General features: G+C 58.3%; 2 protein-coding genes across 7 annotated transcripts; one reads left to right on the top strand and one right to left on the bottom strand.

The window, feature by feature from the left end:
- The first annotated feature begins 1,516 nt into the window (after positions 1 to 1,516).
- On the top strand, positions 1,517 to 13,041 carry LOC131574409 (visinin). 5 transcript variants are annotated; one of them, XM_058828872.1, is made up of 7 exons: positions 1,524 to 1,742; positions 2,313 to 2,336; positions 3,370 to 3,517; positions 4,762 to 4,943; positions 8,623 to 9,069; positions 10,499 to 10,610; positions 12,868 to 13,040. In XM_058828872.1, exons 1-7 carry the CDS (start codon positions 1,740 to 1,742, stop codon positions 12,951 to 12,953), a joined length of 1,002 nt encoding a protein of 333 aa, XP_058684855.1. In that variant the 5' UTR covers positions 1,524 to 1,739; the 3' UTR covers positions 12,954 to 13,040. The 5 variants fall into 5 exon arrangements, with proteins under 5 accessions (XP_058684856.1, XP_058684857.1, XP_058684855.1 ...); XM_058828871.1 differs by having other exon boundaries at positions 4,762 to 4,952; XM_058828873.1 differs by lacking the exon at positions 3,370 to 3,517 and having other exon boundaries at positions 1,517 to 1,742; positions 4,762 to 4,952.
- A 1,013-nt stretch (positions 13,042 to 14,054) lies between these two features.
- Positions 14,055 to 19,433, bottom strand: LOC131574410 (large ribosomal subunit protein eL18). 2 transcript variants are annotated; one of them, XM_058828878.1, is made up of 7 exons: positions 19,290 to 19,433; positions 19,009 to 19,095; positions 17,783 to 17,890; positions 16,556 to 16,654; positions 15,340 to 15,463; positions 14,709 to 14,778; positions 14,055 to 14,182 (listed from the first exon to the last, which is right to left on the bottom strand). In XM_058828878.1, exons 1-7 carry the CDS (start codon positions 19,290 to 19,292, stop codon positions 14,107 to 14,109), a joined length of 567 nt encoding a protein of 188 aa, XP_058684861.1. In that variant the 5' UTR covers positions 19,293 to 19,433; the 3' UTR covers positions 14,055 to 14,106. The 2 variants fall into 2 exon arrangements, with proteins under 2 accessions (XP_058684861.1, XP_058684860.1); XM_058828877.1 differs by lacking the exon at positions 19,290 to 19,433 and adding an exon at positions 19,214 to 19,217 and having other exon boundaries at positions 19,009 to 19,096.
- Positions 19,434 to 21,143: the final 1,710 nt, after the last annotated feature.

Raw genomic sequence — 21,143 nt, 5'->3', positions numbered from 1 at the left:
ATGGGGAGGGGGAGAAGCCGGAAAATCTGTGGGGAAATGGCAGAAAATGGGGGGGAGGAGACCCCCGGGAGCGAGGGGGGAACGGCCCCCGAAAATCGGGGGAAACCCCCCCAAAATTCGGGATTTCCCTCGAGTTCCCCCCCCCCGAGTTTTGGGCCGCTCCCCCCTCGCCCCCCCCCTCGCGTTTGGGGGTTCGGGGACCCCCCGGCGATGACGTCACAGCCCGGCGATGACGTCACCGCCCCAAATGCAGTGGTGAGGGGAGCGATGACGTCACAGCCCCCTCCCGTGGCCTTGTGATGATGTCACAGCCCCCGACACGGCTGAGCGATGACGTCACAGCCCCCCCCGCCGCCCCCCCCCCGAGCAGCCGATGATGTCACACACCCGAATATGGCAGCTGCTGATGTCACAGCCCCTCCCACGGCGCCGATGACGTCACACACTCCACTACGATGTCACTGCCCACGCCTCTTTCAGCTGATGATGTCATAGCCCCGCGGTGACGTCACACCTGCCGACGGTGACGTCACAGCCTTCCCCTCCCTCCTCCCCTGAGCAGCCGATGATGTCACAGCCCTGCCCGATGACGTCACACAGCCTCGACGACGTCAGCACTGTGGATTTTTCCCGCCCCTCCCGTGACGTCACAACGAGGGGTGGAGCCACTCGATGATGACGTCACCGATCACTGCCAAGGCCCCGCCCCTTTCCCCGATGATGTCACGGGGGCTGGGCCCGCCGATGATGTCACGCCCCCTTCCCCGATGACGTCACGCCCGCACCGAAGCCATAGTGGGGGGAGGGGAGCCCCGGCGCCCCCCATGACCCCCCCGTGACCCCGTGACCTCCCCGTGACCCCACGTGCCTTAGAGCCCCTCCCCCAGCCCCTCCCCCCCCCGGGACCGGACCCTCCCCGGGGTGGGGGAGGGGGCGGGGGGCAGAGGGAATAAAGTGACGTTTCCTGCCCCCCCCCCGCCTCCAATTTGGGGGGATTTCAGGGCATTTTGGGGACGGCCTTCAGGGGAGGGGGGAGCGGCCTTTTCGGGGTGGCTTTGGGCGGTCTCGGGGGGAGGAGGGGGCGGGAATTGAGGGGGGGGTCATCAGAACTTTGATCCGGGATTTTTTCGGGACCGAATTTTGGGGGTCCCGGAGCGATTTTGGACACCCGGGAAATCCCGCGCTCTGATTGGCTGCTCCACGTGCCAATAACGCCTGGCCCCGCCTCCCGGAAGCTCCGCTCTCTCTCTCCGGCCTCTCTTTTCCCATTGGCGGGCGCTCCCGTCAATCATCGCCGTTCAAACGGGCGTCCCCGCCCCTTCCGCCGACCGTTACGACGCAAACAACGCGCCGAGGCTCCGCCCCCCGCCCTTCTCCCCTCACGAACCCGCCAATCATCGCGCAGAGCCCGCCTTTTTTCTCTCTTCCCATTGGCTGCTGTAGCCACCGCGCTGCGCTGATTGGTCGGTACGCAGGAAGGCGGGGCTCTGCGCGGCCGAGGTTATAAAGGCGGCGGCGCGGTGGGGGGGCCCTCAGCGCGGCGGGCGGGCGGCGGCGGCGGAGGAGGAGGAGGGACCGCGCTGCCGGGGGAGGGGGAGAGGGGGCGACCCCCGGCCTCCCCCCGCCCGAGGGGTCACCTCAACACCGCGGGGACCCCCCCTCAAAGCCCAGGGGACACCCCCGGGAAGCCGCTTCCTGCTCGGGGCCGGCCCGGCAACGTCGGGGCCCAGCCCGGCGCCATGGTGAGGGAGGCCCAGGGGGGGTTTGGGGTGCCCTGGGAGGGTTTGGGGGGTCCCTGTTGGGGTCTGGGCGGATCTGCGGAGGATTTGGGGGGTCCCAGGATGGGCTGAGGCCGCTCCGGGCCCGGCCCGCGGGGGTCGCAGCCGCCCGAGGCCTGGGCCCGGCCCGGGGGGTCGTGAGGGAGCCTGGGCGGTCCTGAGGTGATTTGGGTGGAATTTGGGGACCACGGGGATTTCTGGGGTGATCTGGGGGAGTTCTGGGGTGATTTGGGCGCAGTTTAAGGAGTTTTGAAGGAATTCGGGGCGTTCTGGGGGTGTTTGAGTGGTCGTGTGGTGATTTGGGGAGAATTCTGGGAGTTTTGTGAGGAAAGCGGCGGGAGTTCAGAGGGTCTTGGAGGATTTGGGGTTTCTGGGGTGATCCTTGGGGGAACTGGGGAGTTTGGGGGGGATTTGGGATTTTTTCTGTGAGTTGAGGGAGTTGTGGAGGGATTTTGGAGGGGGGTCAGGAAGAATTCGGGGCGTTTTGAGCACTGCCCACCTCAAATTCACCCCAACTTTTTCTCCCCCCTCCAGGAGCCCCGAGCCGGCGCCTGGCAGGTGAGTTGGGGGGGGAAAGGAGCACAAATTTCGGTGTTTGAGGGGGGAGCTCTTCCCCCCCAGAAATCCCTGGGAGGGGTCCCTGGTGGCGCCGGGTTTGGGGTTCCCTGACGCTCATTTTGGGGTTCCCTGACGCCGGGTTTGGGGTTCTTCTGATGCCGGTTTTGGGGTTCTCTGTCGCCGGTTTTGGGGTTCTCTGACACTGGTTTTGGGGTTCTCTGTCGCCGGTTTTGGGGTTCCCTGACGCCGGTTTTGGGGTTCCCTGACGCCCGTTTTGGGGTTCCCTGACGCCGGGTTTGGGGTTCCCTGACACTCATTTTGGGGTTCTCTGTCGCCGGTTTTGGGGTTCCCTGACGCCGGGTTTGGGGTTCCCTGACGCCGGGTTTGGGGTTCCCTGACGCCCGTTTTGGGGTTCTCTGATGCCGGGTTTGGGGTTCTCTGACGCTGGGTTTGGGGTTCCCTGGTGACGCCGGGTTTGGGGTTCCCTGACACTCATTTTGGGGTTCCCTGACACTCATTTTGGGGCTCCCTGACCCTGGGTTTGGGGTTCCCTGACACTCATTTTGGGGTTCTCTGACACTCATTTTGGGGTTCCCTGACGCTGGGTTTGGGGTTCTCTGACCCTGGGTTTGGGGTTCCCTGACACTCATTTTGGGGTTCCCTGACACTCATTTTGGGGCTCCCTGACGCTCATTTTGGGGCTCCCTGACACTCATTTTGGGGCTCCCTGACACTCATTTTGGGGTTCCCTGACACTCATTTTGGGGTTCCCTGACGCCCGTTTTGGGGTTCCCTGGTGACGCCGGGTTTGGGGTTCCCTGACACTCATTTTGGGGTTCCCTGACACTCATTTTGGGGTTCCCTGACACTCATTTTGGGGTTCCCTGACACTCATTTTGGGGTTCTCTGACACTCATTTTGGGGTTCTCTGACGCCCGTTTTGGGGTCCCTGGTGACGCCGGGTTTGGGGTTCCCTGACACTCATTTTGGGGTTCCCTGACACTCATTTTGGGGCTCCCTGGTGTCCCCCCAGACGTCGAACGCCGAGAACCTTCCCCCGCAGACGCTGCGGCTGCTGTGCAGGGAGGTGTCGCTGCTCAGCGCCGACCCCCCCGACGGCATCAAGGTCTTCCCCAACGACGAGGACGTCACCGACGTGCAGGTGGCCATCGAGGGGCCAGGTAGGAGCCCCCCGAGCCCCCGCTTGGCTTTGGGGGGGGGTTTGGATACGGATTTTGGGGCGCTGACCCCACGGAGAGCCCCAAAATCACAATGAATCGTATCAAAAATCGGGGTGAGCCCCAAAATCCCTCTGCAGCCCGCACTGGGAGCTGAGGGCAGAGCCTAGCTTGGGTTTTGGGGGGCGGTTTGAGGTCTCCCACCCCCTTGGCCCCAAAGCTTTGGGGTTTTTCCTCCCTCAGGTTCCCTCCCGTATCCCAAAGAGCTTCCAAATCCCACTGAAGTGCCCCAAAATCCCCCGGGCACCAAGGGCATCGCCCAGGTCGGGGTTTGGGGGGTTCTGGGAGACACCAACCCCCCTCTCTGGGGTTGCAGAGGGCACCCCATATCCATGGTGGGGTTTTGGAGGGGTTTTTGGGGTTTCTGACCCCCCTCTCTGGGGTTTCAGAGGGCAAATGGGGGTTTTTTGGGGTTTTTGGAGTGGTTTTTGGGGTTTCTCACCCCCCTCTCTGGGGTTTCAGAGGGGACCCCGTACGTGGGGGGTTTTGGGACGGGTTTTTGGGGTTTTTGGGGTTTCTGACCCCCCTCTCTGGGGTTTCAGAGGGCACATGGGGGGTTTTTGGGGTTTTTGGAGTGGTTTTTGGGGTTTCTCACCCCTCTCTGGGGTTTCAGAGGGGACCCCGTACGCGGGGGGGTTTTTGGGACAGGATTTTGGGGTTTTTGGGGTTTTTGGGGTTTCTCAGCCCGCTCTCTGGGGTTTCAGAGGGGACCCTGTACACATGGGGGGTTTTGAAGGGTTTTTTGGGACGGGTTTTTGGGGTTTTTGGGGTTTCTCACCCCGCTCTTTGGGGTTTCAGAGGGGACCCCATACGCGGGGGGGTTTTTGGGATGGGTTTTTGGGGTTTTTGGACGGGTTTTTGGGGTTTTTGGGGTTTCTCACTCCCCTCTCTGGGGTTTCAGAGGGGACCCCGTACGCGGGGGGGTTTTTGGGACGGGTTTTTGGGGTTTTTGGAGTGTTTTTTGGGGTTTTTGGGGTTTCTCACCCCCTCTCGGGGTTTCAGAGGGGACCCCGTCCGCGGGGGGGTTTTTGGGATGGGTTTTTGGGGTTTTTGGGACAGGATTTTGGGGTTTTTGGGGTTTTTGGGGTTTCTCACCCCCTCTCTGGGGTTTCAGAGGGGACCCCGTACGCGGGGTGGGTTTTGGGATGGGTTTTTGGGGTTTCTCACCCCTCTCTCTGGGGTTTCAGAGGGGACCCCATACGCGGGGGGGCTGTTCCGAATGAAGCTGGTGCTGGGCAAGGATTTCCCGGCCGCGCCCCCCAAGGGGTTTTTCCTGACCAAGATCTTCCACCCCAACGTGGGGCCCAGCGGCGAAATCTGCGTCAACGTCCTCAAGAGGGACTGGAGAGCTGAGCTGGGGCTGCGCCACGTGCTGCTGGTGGGGCTGGGGGCAACGGGACCGGGGGGATTGGGGGGAACCCAGGGGGAAATGGGACTGGGGGGTTTGGGGTAAATTTAGGGGGAAATGGGACTGGGGGGTTTTGGGTAAATTTGGGGGGGTTTTGTGGGGGCCTGGAGGGAGGGGATGGAGTTTGGGAGGGGAAATAGGACTGGGACGGGTTTGGGACAAGTTTGGGGGGGTTTGGGGTAAATTTGGGGGGGTTTTGAGGGGGCCTGGAATGAGGGGATGGGGTTTGGGAGGGGAAATAGTGGGGAAATGGGACTGGGAGGGGTTTGGGGTAAGTTTGGGGGGTTTGGGGTAAATTTGGGGGGTTTGGGGTAAATTTGGGGGGGGTTTTGAGGGGGTCTGGAGGGAGGGGACGGGGTTTGGGAGGGAGAAATGGGACTGGGAGGGGTTTGGGGGGACAGAGGTAAAATGTGGGGGATTTGGGCAGAAAGTGACGAATTTGGGGCAGTTCTTGGGGGGAACTTTTTACGCTCCCCAATTTGTGGGGCTGATTTTGGGGTGGGGGAGCGGATCCTCAGCAATGCGGGGAGGGGGAAATTGGGGAGGGAGAAGGCGCGGTTGGGGCAGGTTTGGGGTTTTTTGGGGCGGTTTTGGGGCGGTTTTGGGGTGGTTTTGGGGCGGTTTTGGGGCTCCCCATTGGGTGACCCGGCCCCCCCCCCGCGCCCCCCCAGACCATCAAATGCCTGCTGATCCAGCCCAACCCCGAGTCGGCGCTGAACGAGGAGGCGGCGCGGCTCCTGCTCGAGGACTTCGAGCGCTTCGCCGCCCGCGCCCGGCTCCTCACCGAGATCCACGCCCGGGGGCCGCCCCGCGAGCCCCCCCCCCGCCCCGACCCCCCCCCCGGGGCCCTCGGGGGGCGCCCCCGCCCCCCCCGGGACCCCCCCCGAGGGCCCCGTCCCCAAGAAGCACGCGGGGGACAGGAAAGCCCCCCCCAAGAAGAAGGGGGACAAGAAGCGGGCCCTGCGCCGGCTCTGAGCCCCCCCAGGGCCCATTTGGGGGGGCCGGGGCTGCCCCCAGACTCCGTTTGGAGGGCGCAGAAGCCCCCAGACCCATTTTGGGGGGGGGTCTCGGATCCGTTCTGGGGGGGTCAGAAGCCCCCGGACCCGTTTTGGGGGGTCCCCAAGGCCCCCCTGAGCTGTTTGGGGGGGGTCCAGGATCCTCACTGGGGTGGGGGGACCCCATAGCCCCCCTTGGACCCCCCCAGACTCATTGTGGGAACCCCAAAACCTTTTTGACCCCCCCGACCCATTTTGGGGGGGTCCCCAAATCCCCCCCGGCTGCCCCCAGACCCATTTTGGGGGGTGGGGGAGGGGAGGAATAAATTGTCCCTTTTGGCGCCGCTGCCGTGGTGGTTTTTGGGGGGGTGGGGGAGGGGATTTGGGGGGGCGGGGCCGCCCCTCCCCCGCTTTAAGTTATTTTAAGTTATGTGGGAAAAGCCCCGAAAAGGCGGAAAATGGCCCCAAAAAAAAAAACCCCATTAAAGGCTTGGTTTTGTAGCCGAGTTTGGTGTGTGGTGGGGAGGGGGCACAGCTGGGGCACATCTGGGGACACCTGGGGGACACCTGGGGACACCTGGGGCACATCTGGGACACAGCTGGGGACACCTGGGGCACATCTGGACACACCTGAGCTCACCTGGACACATCTGGACACATCTGGTTATTCCCAGATCTCACCTGGGCACACCTGAGCTCACCTGGACATGTCTGGACACACCTGGGGCACAGCTGGGGGACACCTGGGCACATCTGGGGCACATCTGGACACACCTGGACACACCTGGGGCACATCTGGACACACCTGAGCTCACCTGGACATGTCTGGACACACCTGGGGACATCTGGGACATGTCTGGACACGTCTGGGACACACCTGGACACACCTGAGCTCACCTGGGGCACATCTGGACACACCTGAGCTCACCTGCGCCGCTCTCACGAGGGCTCCCCCCGCCCCTCCCCCCTCCTTACACAAGTGCCCCTCCCCCCCCCCCCTCGGTGATTAATTAACCCCGACGTTAATGAGGCTTTAATGAGCCCTCCCCTCCCCCAGCGCCATCTGCCGCCCCCGGGGGGGGGGGGAGGGGCGCACGTGCCGGGGGGGGGGTGGGGAAGGGGAATTTGGGGAGGGGTCTCGGAGGGGGGAGGGGTCGATTTCGGGGGGCTTTGGGGGAATTTTGGGGGGAATTTGAGGGGGATTGGGGAGGGCGTGGGGTGTTCGGGGTTTTGGGGCGTTTTGGGGTGTTCTGTGTTACTTTTGGGTGTTTTTGGGGTGGTTTTGGGCACTTTCTGGGTGTTTTTTGGCTATTTTGAGGGGATTTTGGGGTATTTTTGGGGGGTCCCTGCTCCCAGCCCCGGCCCGAGGATTGGGGGATGGGGGCTGCCCCTCCCCCTCCCCACGTGCCCCTGCTAAGCCGGGATCACCTTCATCCCCCCCCCCCCCCCCCCCAAATCCCCCAAATCCCCCCCCCAAATCCCACCTGATAAAGGCTGGAGCTCGCCCGGCCCCGCCAGAGGAGCCTTCATCACCGGCCCGGTCCTCGCCCTCCTCATCCTCGGCCCAGCCGCGCTCCGGAACCTTCCAGTAAGGACCCCCTGGACCCCCCGCCCTGGGACCTTCCTCCTCCTCCTCCTCCTCCTCGTTCTTGGGGTCCAGGACTTTCTTCTGCTTCGTTTTTGTGTCCGGGATCTTCCTCAGCCTCGGTTTTGGGGGTTTGGGACCTTCCTCATCCTCGTTTTTTGGGTTTGAGATCTTCCTCAGCCTCGGTTTTGGGGGTTTGGGACCTTCCTCATCCTCATTTTTTGGGTTTGAGATCTTCCTCAGCCTCGGTTTTGGCCGCCTGGGATCTTCTGTCACTTTTTTGGGGGGGTCTGGGACCTTCCTCATCCTCGTTTTGTGGAGTTCCAGGGCCCTCCTCTTCTTCCTGCTCCTCCTCCTGCTGTCCTGGACCTTCCTCCCCATTCCAGGATCCAAAACCTTCCTCATCCTCCCCATTCCAGGATCCAAAACCTTCCTCATCCTCCCCATTCCAGGGTCCAAAACCTTCCTCATCCTCCCCATTCCAGGGTCCAAAACCTTCCTCATCCTCCCCATTCCAGGATCCAAAACCTTCCTCATCCTCTTTAGCTTGGGGTCCAGAACTTTCCTCCTCCTCATTTTTTTGGAGTTCCAGGACCCTCCTCCTCCTCCTCCTCCTCCTCCCCCTGGCATCCCCGACCTTCTTCTTCCTCCTCATTCCAGCATCCAGAACCTTCCTCTTCCTCCCCATTCAGCATCCAGAACCTTCCTCTCCATTCTGGGATCCAGAACCTTCCTCTTCCTCCCCATTCCAGCATCCAGAACCTTCCTCTTCCTCCCCATTCCAGCATCCAGAACCTTCCTCTCCATTCTGGGATCCAGAACCTTCCTCTTCCTCTCCATTCTGGGATCCAGAACCTTCCTCTTCCTCTCCATTCTGGGATCCAGAACCTTCCTCTTCCTCTCCATTCTGGGATCCAGAACCTTCCTCTTCCTCCCCATTCCAGCATCCAGAACCTTCCTCTTCCTCCCCATTCCAGCATCCAGAACCTTCCTCTTCCTCCCCATTCCAGCATCCAGAACCTTCCTCCCCCGCTCACCCCCTTTTCTCTTTCCCTCCCAGGCTCTTCCTCCTCCTCCTCCTCCTCCTCCTCCTCCTCCTCCCCGCGGGGGCCTCTCCTCGCCCGCCATGGGCAACGCCAAGAGCGGGGCGCTGTCCAAGGAGGTGCTGGAGGACCTGAAGACGAACACGCGCTACTCGGAGGAGGAGCTGTGCCGCTGGTACGAGAGCTTCCAGCGCCAGTGCCCCGACGGCCGCATCAGCCGCGCCGAGTTCGAGAAGATCTACGGCACCTTCTTCCCCAACTCGGACCCGCAGGGCTACGCCCGCCACGTCTTCCGCAGCTTCGACACCAACGACGACGGCACGCTGGATTTCCGGGAGTACATCATCGCCCTGCACCTCACCTCCTCCGGGAAAACCCACCTGAAACTCGAGTGGGCATTCTCGCTCTTCGACGTGGACCGAAACGGGGAGGTCAGCAAGACCGAGGTGCTGGAGATCATCACGGTGAGGAGTGAGGGGTTTGGGGTGTGGGAATGGGAAATGTGGGGTTTGGGAATGGGAAATGTGAGATTTGGGGTGTGGGAATGTGGGGTTTGGGGTTTGGGAACAACGAGGTCAGCAAGAGCGAGGTGCTGGAGATCATCACGGTGAGGAGTGAGGGGTTTGGGGTTTGGGAATGGGAAATGTGGGATGTGGGAATGGGAAATGTGGGGTGTGGGAATGGGAAATGTGGGGTGTGGGAATGGGAAATGTGAGATTTGGGGTTTGGGAAGGGGAGATTTGGGATTTGGGAATGGGAAATGTGGGATTTGGGGTGTGGGAATGGGAAATGTGGGGTGTGGGAATGGGAAATGTGGGGTTTGGGGTTTGGGAAGGGGAGATTTGGGATTTGGGGTGTGGGAATGTGGGGTTTGGGGTTTGGGAATGGGAAATGTGGGGTTTGGGGTTTGGGAACAGTGAGGTCAGCAAGAGCGAGGTGCTGGAGATCATCACGGTGAGGAGTGAGGGGTTTGGGGTGTGGGAATGGGAAATGTGGGGTTTGGGAATGGGAAATTCGGGGTTTGGGATTGCAGGATTTGGGGTTTGGGATTGTGGGAAATTCGGGGTTTGGGATTGTGGGAAATTCGGGGTTTGGGATTGCAGGATTTGGGGTTTGGGATTGTGGGAAATTCGGGGTTTGGGAATGCAGGATTTGGGGTTTGGGGTTTGGGATTGTGGGAAATTCGGGATTTGGGATTGCAGGATTTGGGGTTTGGGAATGGGAAATTCGGGATTTGGGATTGCAGGATTTGGGGTTTGGGATTGTGGGAAAGGAGGGATCAGCAGGGCCGAGGCGCTGGAGATGATCCCGGTGAGGAAATTCGGGATTTGGGGACGGATTTGGGGTTGGGATGATGGGAATGGATCACCCCGGAGGGGAGGTTTGGGATCCCCTGGAAAAGGGGGGGGGGGGGGGATCCCCTGGATCCGGGAATTCCCATCGGGATCTGGGGGAGGGGCTCTGACCCCCCCCCCAGCCCCTCCCCCACCCGGGGTCTGCCCTGCTCCCCAATTAACGCCGGGGCGCTAATTGGCTTTGCCCCTCCCCCGCTCCCCTGATCCCGGATTTTCAATCCCTGATGGAAAAAGCTCCGGGGGGGGGGGGGGAGGGGCGCGATAAACGGATCCATGGGGGGGGGGAGGGGCGGGTTAATTCCCTCCCCCACCCACTGAGCAGGGCCCGGTTTTGGGGTCCCCAGACCCATTTTGGGGTCCCCTGACCCATTTTGGGGTCCCCTGACCCGGTTTTGGGGTTCCCAGACCCATTTTGGGGTCCCCTGACCCATTTTGGGCTCCCCTGATCCGGTTTTGGGGTTCCCAGACCCATTTTGGGCTCCCCTGACCCGGTTTTGGGGTCCCGGGGGGGTTCCTGATGAGTTTTTGGGGCCCCCAGGCGATTTTCAAGATGATCCCACTGGAGGAGCAGAAGACGCTGCCCGAGGACGAGAACACCCCCCAAAAACGGGCGGACAAACTCTGGGCCTACTTCAACAAAGGGGAGAACGGTGCGGACCCCCCCGAGCCCCCCAAAATCCCCCCCGGACCCCAAAACCCCCCCGGGACCCCCAAAACCTCCCCCGAAAAAACCCGCGCCTCAAAACTGCCCCAAATAACCCGAAATAACCCCCCCAAACCCCGCCCAAAACAACCCCAAAAATAAACCCCAAAACCCACCCCAAAAGAATCCCCTAAATAACCACAAATAACCCCCTAAATAACCCCTAAAATCCACCCCAAAGTAACCCCAAATAACTCCAAAATAACCCCCAAACCCACCCCAAAATAACCCCAAAAATCCACCTCAAAATAACCTCAAATAACTCCAAAATAACCCCTAAACCAACCCCAAAATAACTCCCTAAATAACCACAAATAATCCCCAAAATAACCACCAAAACAACCCCTAAAACCCACCCCAAAATAACCCAAAATAACTCCAAAACCCACCCCAAAATAACCCACAAAACGCACCCCAAAATAACCCCAAATAACTCCAAAATAACCCCAAAACCAACCCCAAAATAACCCCAAAAATCCACCCCAAAATAACCCCAAAGTCCACCCCAAAATAACCCCAAATAACTCCAAAATAACCCCAAAACCAACCCCAAAATAACCCCAAATAACTCCAAAATAACCCCAAAAATCCACCCCAAAATAACCCCAAAGTCCACCCCAGAATAACCCCAAAACCAACCCCAAAATAACCCCCTAAATAACCCCAAAATAACCCCAAAAATAACCCCAAAACCCACCTCAAAATACCCCCAAATAACTCCAAAATAACCCCCAAACCAACCCCAAAATAACCCCATAAATAACCACAAATAACCCCAAATAACCCCTAAAACCGACCCCAAAATAACCCCTTAAATAACCCCAAAATAACCCAAAATAACCCCAAAATAACCCCAAATAACTCCAAAATAACCCCAAAAATCCACCCCAAAATAACCCCAAAGTCCACCCCAAAATAACCCCAAAACCAACCCCAAAATAACCCCAAAAATCCACCCCAAAATAACCCCAAATGACCCCAAAATAACCCAAATAACTCCAAAATAACCCCCTAAACACACCTCAAAATAACCCCAAATAACTCCAAAATAACCCCCCCAAACCCACCCCAAAATAACCCCAAATGACCCCAAAATAACCCAAATAACTCCAAAATAACCCCCTAAACACACCTCAAAATAACCACAAATAACTCCAAAATAACCCCCAAAATAACCCCCAAACCAACCCCAAAATAACCCCATAAATAACCACAAATAACCCCAAATAACCCCTAAAACCGACCCCAAAATAACCCCCTAAATAACCGCAAAATAACCCCTAAAATAACCCCAAAATAACCCCAAATAACTCCAAAATAACCCCCTAAATAACCCCAAAATAACCCCTAAAATAACCCCAAAACCCACCCCAAAATAACCCAAAATAACCCAAAATAACCACCCCAAAATAACCACCAAAACTCACCCCAAAAAAACCCCAAAATAACCCCCAAAACCCAGCCCAAAATAACCCCAAATAACCCCAAAACTCACCCAAAATAACCCAAAATAACCACCCCAAAATAACCACCAAAACTCACCCCAAAATAATCCCCTAAATAACCAAATAACCCCCAACACCAACCCCAAAATAACCCAAAATAACCCCAAAAAGAACCCCAAATCCCCTCCCCAAATTCCTCCCCCCCAGACCCCGGGACCCCCCCAAACCCGGGACCCCTCCCCAATTGTCCCCTGTCCCCCCAAACCCCGGGACCCCTCCCCAGACCCCAGGACCCCCCCCCAATTCCCCCCTGTCCCCCCAGACCCCGGGACCCCCCCAAACCCCGGGACCCCCCCCAATTCCCCCCTGTCCCCCCAAACCCGGGACCCCTCCCCAAACCCGGGACCCCCCCAGACCCGGGACCCCCCCAGACCCCGGGACCCCCCCCCAATTCCCCCCTGTCCCCCCAGACCCCAGGACCCCTCCCCAGACCCCAGGACCCCTCCCCAGACCCCGGGACCCCCCCAGACCCCGGGACCCCTCCCCAATTCCCCCCTGTCCCCCCAGACCCCAGGACCCCTCCCCAAACCCGGGACCCCCCCAGACCCCAGGACCCCTCCCCAATTTGTCCCTGGGACCCCCCCCAATTCCCCCCTGTCCCCCCAAACCCCAGGACCCCCCCAGACCCCGGGACCCCTCCCCAAACCCGGGACCCCCCCAAACCCAGGACCCCCCCCCCAATTCCCCCTGTCCCCCCAGACAAGATCGCCGAGGCCGAGTTCATCGAGGGCGTGATGAAGAACGACGCCATCATGCGCCTGATCCAGTACGAGCCCAAGAAATGAGGGGAGGGGTCCCCAAAACCCCGCGGGGACCCCAAAATCCGCCCGGGGGGAGGGGCGGGGGGGAGGGGCGGCAATAAAGAGAATTCACCCCTCCCCCTCCCCCGGAAGGACGCGTTTGTTTGGGGGGAAAAATGGGGATTTTAGGGGGAAAAAATGGGAATTTAGGGGGAAAAAAAAGGGGATTTTAGGGGGGAAAAAATGGGATTTTAGGGTGAAAAAATGGGGATTTTGGGGGGAAAAAAGGGGATTTTAGGGGTAAAAAATCGGGATTTTAGGGGGAAAAAAAGGGGATTTTAAGGGGGAAAAATGGGAATTTAGGGGGAAAAAAATGGGATTTTAGGGGGAAAAAATGAGATTTTAGGGGTAAAAAAATGGAAATTTTAGGGGTAAAAAAAAGGAGATTTTAGGGGGAAAAAATGGGGATTTTAGGGGTAAAAAAAGGGGATTTTAGGGGTAAAAAAAAGGATTTTTAGGAGTAAAAAAAGGGATTTTTATTGGTAAAAAAAGTGGATTTTAGGAGTAAAGAACAGGGATTTTTAGGAGTGAAAAAAGGGGATTTTTAGGGGTAAAAAAAGGGGATTTTAGGAGGAAAAAAAGGGATTTTAGGGGGAAAAAAAGGGTTTTTTAGGGGTAAAAAAAGGGATTTTTATTGGTAAAAAAGGGGATTTTTAGGGGTAAAAAATGGGAATTTTAGGAGTCAAAAAATGGATTTTTAGAAGTAAAAAAAGAGGATTTTTAGGAGTAAAAAAAGGGGATTTTAGGAGTAACAAAAGGAATTTTTAGGAGTAAAAAAAGGAATTTTTAGGAGTAAAAAAGGGATTTTTAGGAGTAAAAAAAGGGATTTTTTTGGTAAATGAGATTTTGGGAGGACAGTAGAAGGGTTTGGGTGGAAAATGTGCATTTTTGGGGGAGAAATCTGGGAATCAAGGGGGAAATTGAGCGTTTTTGGGGGGGTCTCAGTCCCCTAAAGTTGGGTTTTTGAGGCCAATCAGGGAATTTCTCTTTGTTCCCAGCCCCAGGGTCAGTTTTTGGGGTGGTTTTGGGTTTTTCAGGGTATTTTCACGGGGTTTTTTTGGGGTTTCAGCAGACACAGACACGGGGTGGTGTTTTGGGGGGAGGGGGCTCCTCCCCCCGTTTATTTTGGGGAGGGGGCTCAGTTCTTGTAGCCCCTGCTGGCCCTGCGGCCCCGAGCCCGCTCGAACTTCGGCCCCTTGGAGCGCACGTAGGGCCTGGGGAGAGCGGGGTCAGTGGGGCACGGCCCCAGATCGGCCAAAAAAAACATCCCAGAACCCAGAACAGCCAGAAAAAAACATCCCAGAACCCAGAATAACCCCAAAACAGCCCAAAAATCGATCCCAGAACCCAAAAGAACCCCAAAATACCATCCCAGAACCCCAAATAACCCAAAAAACCATCCCAGAACCCAAAATATCTCCAAAACCCATCCCAGAACCCAAAATATCCCCAAAACAGCCCAAAAAACACATCCCAGAACCCCAAAACAGCCAAAAAATCCATCCCAGAACCCAAAATATCCCCAAAATATCCCCAAAAACCCATCCCAGAACCCCAAAATATCCCCAAAATATCCCCAAAAACACATCCCAGACCCCAAAATATCCCCAAACTCCACCCAGGACCCCCAAAATCCTCCTCAGAGTCCCCCCAGCCCCCCCCAGCCCCCCCAGGACCCCCCAAATCCCCCCAGGACCCCCCAAACCCCCCAAACCCCCCCAAATCCCCCCAGTCCCTCACTTGGTGTGGCTGTGGGGGGTTCCCGGTGCCTTCCCGAAATGCCGATAGACCTCGCGCGCCTTGCGGGGCCCTGGGGGGGACAAAGGGGGATTTGGGGGTGTCTGGGGGTGTCCTGGGGGTTTGGGGGTGTCCTGGGGTGCCCCAGGGGTGTCTCAGAGGTTTGGGGGTGTCTCTGGGGGTGTCCCAGGGGTTTGGGGGTGTCCCCACCTGAGAGCAGCACGGTGCCCTTGCCCTTGGGGGTGTCCTGGGGTGCCCCAGGGGTGTCTCAGAGGTTTGGGGGTGTCCCAGGGGTGTCCCAGGGATTTGGGGGTGTCTCAGAGGTTTGGGGGTGTCCCTGGGGGTGTCCCAGGGGTTTGGGAGTGTCCCTGGGGGTGCCCCTGGGGTTTGGGGGTGTCTCAGAGGTCTGGGGGTGTCCCTGGGGTGTCTCAGGGGTTTGGGGGTGTCCCTGGGGGTGTCCCAGAGGTTTTGGGGTGTCCCTGGGGGTCCCCACCTGAGAGCAGCACGGTGCCCTTGCCCTTGGGGGTGTCCCTGGGGTTTGGGGGTGCCCTAGGGGTGTCTCAGAGGTTTGGGGGTGTCTCTGGGGGTGTCTCAGAGGTTTGGGGGTGCCCCTGGGGTTTGGGGGTGTCCCCACCTGAGAGCAGCACGGTGCCCTTGCCCTTGGGGGTGGCCATGGCCAGCTGGTCCAGGGTGAGGATGGAGCCCCCGGCCCGGAGGATTCGGCTCCGAGCGCCGCGGGTCACCCTCAGCGCACACACCTGTGTTGGGGGGCCCCGAAAATCACCCCAAAACAGCCCAGAAATCACCCCAGAACACCCCAAAAATCATCCCAGAACAACCTGAAAATCACCCCAAAACAGCCCCAAAAATCACCCCAAAACAGCCCAGAAATCACCCCAGAACACCCCAAAAATCACCCCAAAAATCACCCCAAAACAGCCCCGAAAATCACCCCAAAAATCACCCCCAAACAGCCCCAAAAATCACCCCAGAACACCCCAAAACCACCCCAAAAATCATCCCAGAACACCCCGAAAATCACCCCAAAACAGCCCCGAAAAACACCCCAGAAATTCACCCCAAAACACCCCAGAATCACCCCAAAAAATCACCCCAAAACAGCCCCAAAAAATCACCCCAAAACAGCCCGAAAATCACCCCAGAACACCCAGGAAACGCCCCCAAAAGCCACCCCCAAAATGTTCCCTAAGAATCGTAAAAACACCCCAAATCCCCCCAAAACCTCCATGGAAACACCGGAACCCTCCCAAACGACCCCAAACCCACCCCCAACATTCCAGGAGAATCCTTAAAAACCCCAAACTCCTGTGGAACCCCCAGAATTCCCGAATCTCCCCCCATAAACCCCCAGAATTCCCGATTTTCCTCCTATAAACCCCCAGAATTCCCGATTTTCCCCCCATAAACCCCCAGAATTCCCAATTTTCTCCCCATTAACCCCCAGAATTCCCGATTTTCCCCCCATAAAGCCCCAGAATTCCCGATTTTCCCCCCATAAACCCCCAGAATTCCCGATTTTCCCCCCAGAATTCCCGATTTTCCCCCCATAAACCCCCAGAATTCCCGATTTTCCCCCCAGAATTCCCGATTTTCCCCCCATAAACCCCCCAGAATTCCTGATTTTCCTCCCATAAACCCCCACAATTCCCGATTTTCCCCCCAGAATTCCCGATTTTCCCCCCATAAACCCCCAGAATTCCCGATTTTCCCCCCATAAAGCCCCAGAATTCCCGATTTTCCTCCCATAAACCCCCAGAATTCCCGATTTTCCTCCCATAAACCCCCAGAATTCCTGATTTTTCCCCCAGAATTCCTGATTTTCCCCCCACCTTGAGCTTGGGCACGTTCTGGATGCGAACGTCGTCGGTCACCGTCCCCACCACCACGGCTGTTTTATCCGCCCGGCCCGGCTTCCGCATCATCCGGATCTGAAAAACCCCAAATTCCCATGGAAACACCCCAAAAACCCCCAGGAAAACCCCAAATTCCCTTGGGAACACCCCAAAAACCCGGGAACACCCCAAAAACCCCCAGGAACACCCCAAAAACCCCGGGAAAACCCTAAATTCCCTTGGGAACACCCCAAAAATCCTGGGAACACCCCAAATTCCCTTGGGAACACCTCAAATTCCCATGGGAAAACCCCAAAAACCCCCGAGGGATTCTCCAGATTCCAGGAGGAAGCAGCAAAAAATTCCTCGGGAAAAAAATCAAAACAAAATGGGAAAATTCCGGGAAATTTCCCAGGGTTAAATTTCAAAGGAAACCCCGAAAATCCTAAAAAAAATCCTAAAAAATCCTAAAAAATCCTAAAAAGAATTCTAAAAAGAGCCCCAAAAATCTCAATTCAAAGCACGGAAAAGCCTTGGGGAAAAACAGAATTCCGCAGGAAACAACCAAATTCTGAGGGAAAATAATAAAAATAAACCAGAAAACCTGGAACTACACAAGAACCAATAAATAAACCAAAGGAAAAGCCCCAAAACCAGGAAAAATTCCATGGGGAACTCGGGGAATGGCGGAATCCCGCCAGGAAAAGTCAAAAGCTCCAAATGAAAATTAAAAAATTAAATTAAAATTAAAAAGCTCCAAATGAAAAACCCCAAACCCGGCTGGAATCCCCCCGGATAATCCCGGCCCCGGGAGGTTTTGGGGTGAATTTCGGGATTTTCGGGTGAATTTCCGGTTTTTTAAGGTGAATTTCGGGATTTTTAGGGTGAATTTCGGATGTTTCGGGGTGAATTTCGGGATTTTTGGGGTGAATTTCGGGGTTTTTGGGGTGAATTTCGGGATTTTCGGGGTGAATTTCGGGATTTTTGGGGTGAATTTCGGGATTTTTGGGGTGAATTTCGAGTTTTTCGGGGTGAATTTCGGGATTTTCAGGTGAATTTCGGATTTTTCGGGGTGAATTTCATTTTTTTGGGGGTGAATTTCAGGTTTTTTGGGGTGAATTTGGGGTTTTTCGGGGTGAATTTGGGGTTTTTCGGGGTGAATTTTGGGTTTTTCGGGGTGATTTTTGGGTTTTTCGGGGTGAATTTGGGGTTTTTGGGGCTCACCAGGCGGGACAGAGCGAGCGGCGGCCGGTTGGAGCGGCTCATGAAGAGGCGCTTCAGCACCACGCGGTTGAACGGGGCGTTGGTGCGGCGGGCCAGGAACCGGTAGAGCTGGAAAAAGTGGGAAAAAAACGGTGAGAACGGGAAAAAACGGGAGAAAAAACCGTGAGAACGGGAGAAAAAACCGTGAGAACGGGAAAAAACGGGAGAAAAAACCGTGAGAACGGGAAAAAACGGGAGAAACCCCGGTGAAAACGGGAGAAACCGGGAGAAACGAACCGGGACGGCGGAAATCCGGGAAAAACCGAAGAAACCGGGAAAAAGCGGGGAAAAGCGGGGAGAAGCGGGGAAAATACGGGAAAAACCGGGGAAAAGCGGAGAAACCGGGAAAATCCGGGGAAAACCGGGAAAACCCGGGAAAACCGGGGAAAAGCGTGGAAAAGGGGGGAAATCCGGGAAAAAGCGGGGAACACCGGGGAAAAGCGGGGAAATCCGGGAAAAACCGGGGAAAACCGGGGAAAACGGGGGAAAAGCGGGGAAATCCGGGAAAAACCGGGGAAAACCGGGGAAACCGGGGAAAAGCGTGGAAAAGGGGGGAAATCCGGGAAAAAGCGGAGAACACCGGGGAAAAGCGGGGAAATCCGGGGAGAAGCGGGAAAAGCGGGGAAAACGGGGGAAAAGCGGGGAAAATACGGGAAAAACCGGGGAAAAGGGGGGAAACCGAGGAAAAGCGGGGAACACCGGGGAAATACGGGAAAAACCGGGGAAAAGCGGGGAACACCGGGGAAATACGGGAAAAACCGGGGAAAAGCGGGAAAAACCGGGGAAAAGCGGGAAAAACCGGGGAAAAGCGGGGAAAAAGGAAAGACAAGCGGCGGATCCGGGACAGGGAAATGGGGAAAGCCGGCGAAGCGGGACAAGGAGCGAGCGACGCCGGGACGAGACGGGACAAGCGGGGCCGGACCCGGGAGAAGCAGCCCCGGTCCCGGAGCAGCGGTCCCGGTCCAGCGGTCCCGGTCCCGGAGCAGCGATCCCGGTCCCGGTCCCGGAGCAGCGACCCCGGTCCCGGTCCAGCGATCCCGGTCCCGGAGCAGCGATCCCGGTCCCGGATCAGCGGTCCCGGTCCCGGTCCCGGAGCAGCGATCCCGGTCCCGGTCCCGGAGCAGTGATACCGGTCCCGGCACCGGAGCAGCGATCCCGGTCCCGGTCCCGGGGCTCGCCGCACGCACCTTGACCAGCAGCCTCAGGTAGATGTCCTGGCTCTTGGGCTCCTTCCGCCGCACCTTGCGGTCCTTGTCGTGCCGGATGTCGATGCCCTGAGGCGACACCGGGCCCGCTCAGCGCCGCGACATCGCCGCCATCACCGCCCCCCCGCGCGCCTCCCCGGGCTCCCCCCGACCCTCCCCGGGCCCTCGCAGGGCGCCCCGGCCGCGGATGGCGGCGGATGCGGGAGCCCCGGCCGCGGATGGCGGCGGATGGCGGCGGATGGCGGAGCCCCGGCCGGACCCACCATGGCGGCGCTGACGGAGCGAGAGAGAAAGGGGAGCGCGGCGGCGCGGATGCTTCTGGGAGAACAGAGACGCTTCCGGTGCGCGCCGGAAGAGCTCGAGGGACGCTCTGCCCCCCGCTCTACGGCGCTGGAGGACCGAGCCGGTATGACATTATAACATTAATTAATGAGCGCTGTTAATTAGCGGCCGGGCAAGGCGGGCGCGCGTTAATTAGCGCCGTTAGTTGGGGCGGCCCCGCCGCGTCCTGCGGCGCAAACCGAGGGTTCTCCCGGGAAAACCGAGCTTGCCCTCAGGCGCCATGGCGGCCGCGGCTGGGCGTTGCCATGGTTACGGCGCTCCCATTGGCCGAGCCGCGCCGCGGGGGCGCCGCCCGAAACAAAGATGGCGGAGAGCAGGCGGGCTCCTATTGGCTGCGCGCGGGCAGCGGCGGCTCGCGATTGGCTGGGAGGGAGGGAAAAGGGGAAGCGCTTCCAGGGCAGGGGGCGCGGCGGCGGCGGCGGCGGCGGGGGGGGACGGGACCCCGGGGCAGGTGAGGGGGGACACGGGGACAAAGTGGGGACACCGGGATTGGGGGGGACACGGGGACAAAGGAGGGGACGCGGGGGCGCCGGTCAATGGGAGAGGGGAGATGAGGACACAGCGGGGGTCACTCCAGCGCTCGCCTCCCAATTCCGGCCTCCCGTGACCCCCCTTTCCCCCCCAGCCCCCCATGGCGGACGAGACCCTCCTGGAGGGGGAATTTGGGGTTCCCCCAGCCCCGACCCGCGGGGGAGAACCGGGAGACGGCCGAGAGATGGGCGAGGGTCATCGGGCTGCTGGGGAGCGGGGCGGTGAGAACCGCGCTGGAGCCTCGGGATGGGCAGGGAACGGGAATCGTGAGGGGAGAAAAGGGCGGGAAACGTGAGGGGAGAAAAGGGCGGGAATCGTGAGGGGAGAAAAGAGCGGGAATCGTGAGGGGAGAAAAGAGCTGGAAACGTGAGGGGAGAAAAGAGCTGGAAACGTGAGGGGAGAAAAGGGCGGGAAACGTGAGGGGAGAAAAGAGCTGGAAACGTGAGGGGAGAAAAGAGCAGGAAACGTGAGAGGAGAAAAGAGCGGGAAAACGTGAGGGGAGAAAAGAGCGGGAATCGTGAGGGGAGAAAAGAGCGGGAATCGTGAGGGGAGAAAAGAGCGGGAATCGTGAGGGGAGAAAAGAGCGGGAAACCTGAGGGGAGAAAAGAGCGGGAAACGTGAGGGGAGAAAAGAGCGGGAAACGTGAGGGGAAGAAGGGGAAGAAAACTGAGGGGGAAATGGGAGTGGGAACTTGCGGGGGAATGATCCGTCCCCATATTTGGGGTCCCTGGTGTCATCCCCGCTATCTTGGGGCATTTTGGGGACAAATCTGGGGATTTTGGAGTAGCTGTCTTGGGGTTTCAGGGATTTTTGGGGTACAAACCCCAGGTTTCAGGGATATTTGTGCTGGGGCGGGTCCTGGAGGACACTGTGGCCGGACACATGGACACTGCGGCTGGACAGTGGGATGGACACCGGAGGGGACCTGATGGACATTGGGATGTCCAGGATGGACCTGATGGACATTGGGATGTCCAGGATGGACGCTGGGATGTCCAGGATGGATCTGATGGACATTGAGATGTTCAGGATGGACACTGGAATGTCCAGGATGGACGCTGGGATGTCCAAGATGGATCTGATGGACATTGGGATGTCCAGGATGGATGCTGGGATGTCCAGGATGGACACTGGAATGTCTAGGATGGACACTGGGATGTCCAGGATGGACGCTGGGATGTCCAGGATGGATCTGATGGACATTGGGATGTCCAGGATGGACGCTGGGATGTCCAGGATGGATC

Source organism: Poecile atricapillus, unplaced genomic scaffold (assembly GCF_030490865.1).
Source record: "Poecile atricapillus isolate bPoeAtr1 unplaced genomic scaffold, bPoeAtr1.hap1 scaffold_300, whole genome shotgun sequence".
NCBI lineage: Eukaryota > Metazoa > Chordata > Aves > Passeriformes > Paridae > Poecile > Poecile atricapillus.
This window is presented reverse-complemented; position numbering and strand designations above follow the sequence as displayed.

Bases quoted from the DNA above. Each gene is read 5' to 3' on its own strand.
- LOC131574410 (XM_058828878.1), bottom strand. The intron at 17,891-19,008 runs GTGCGTGCGGCG...CACTTTTTCCAG, and splicing joins ACCTGAGGCTGCTGGTCAAG to CTCTACCGGTTCCTGGCCCG. The intron at 16,655-17,782 runs GTGAGCCCCAAA...GGGGTTTTTCAG, and splicing joins CGCTCGCTCTGTCCCGCCTG to ATCCGGATGATGCGGAAGCC.
- LOC131574409 (XM_058828871.1), top strand. The intron at 2,337-3,369 runs GTGAGTTGGGGG...GTGTCCCCCCAG, and splicing joins CCCGAGCCGGCGCCTGGCAG to ACGTCGAACGCCGAGAACCT. The intron at 4,953-8,622 runs GTGGGGCTGGGG...TTTCCCTCCCAG, and splicing joins GGCTGCGCCACGTGCTGCTG to GCTCTTCCTCCTCCTCCTCC.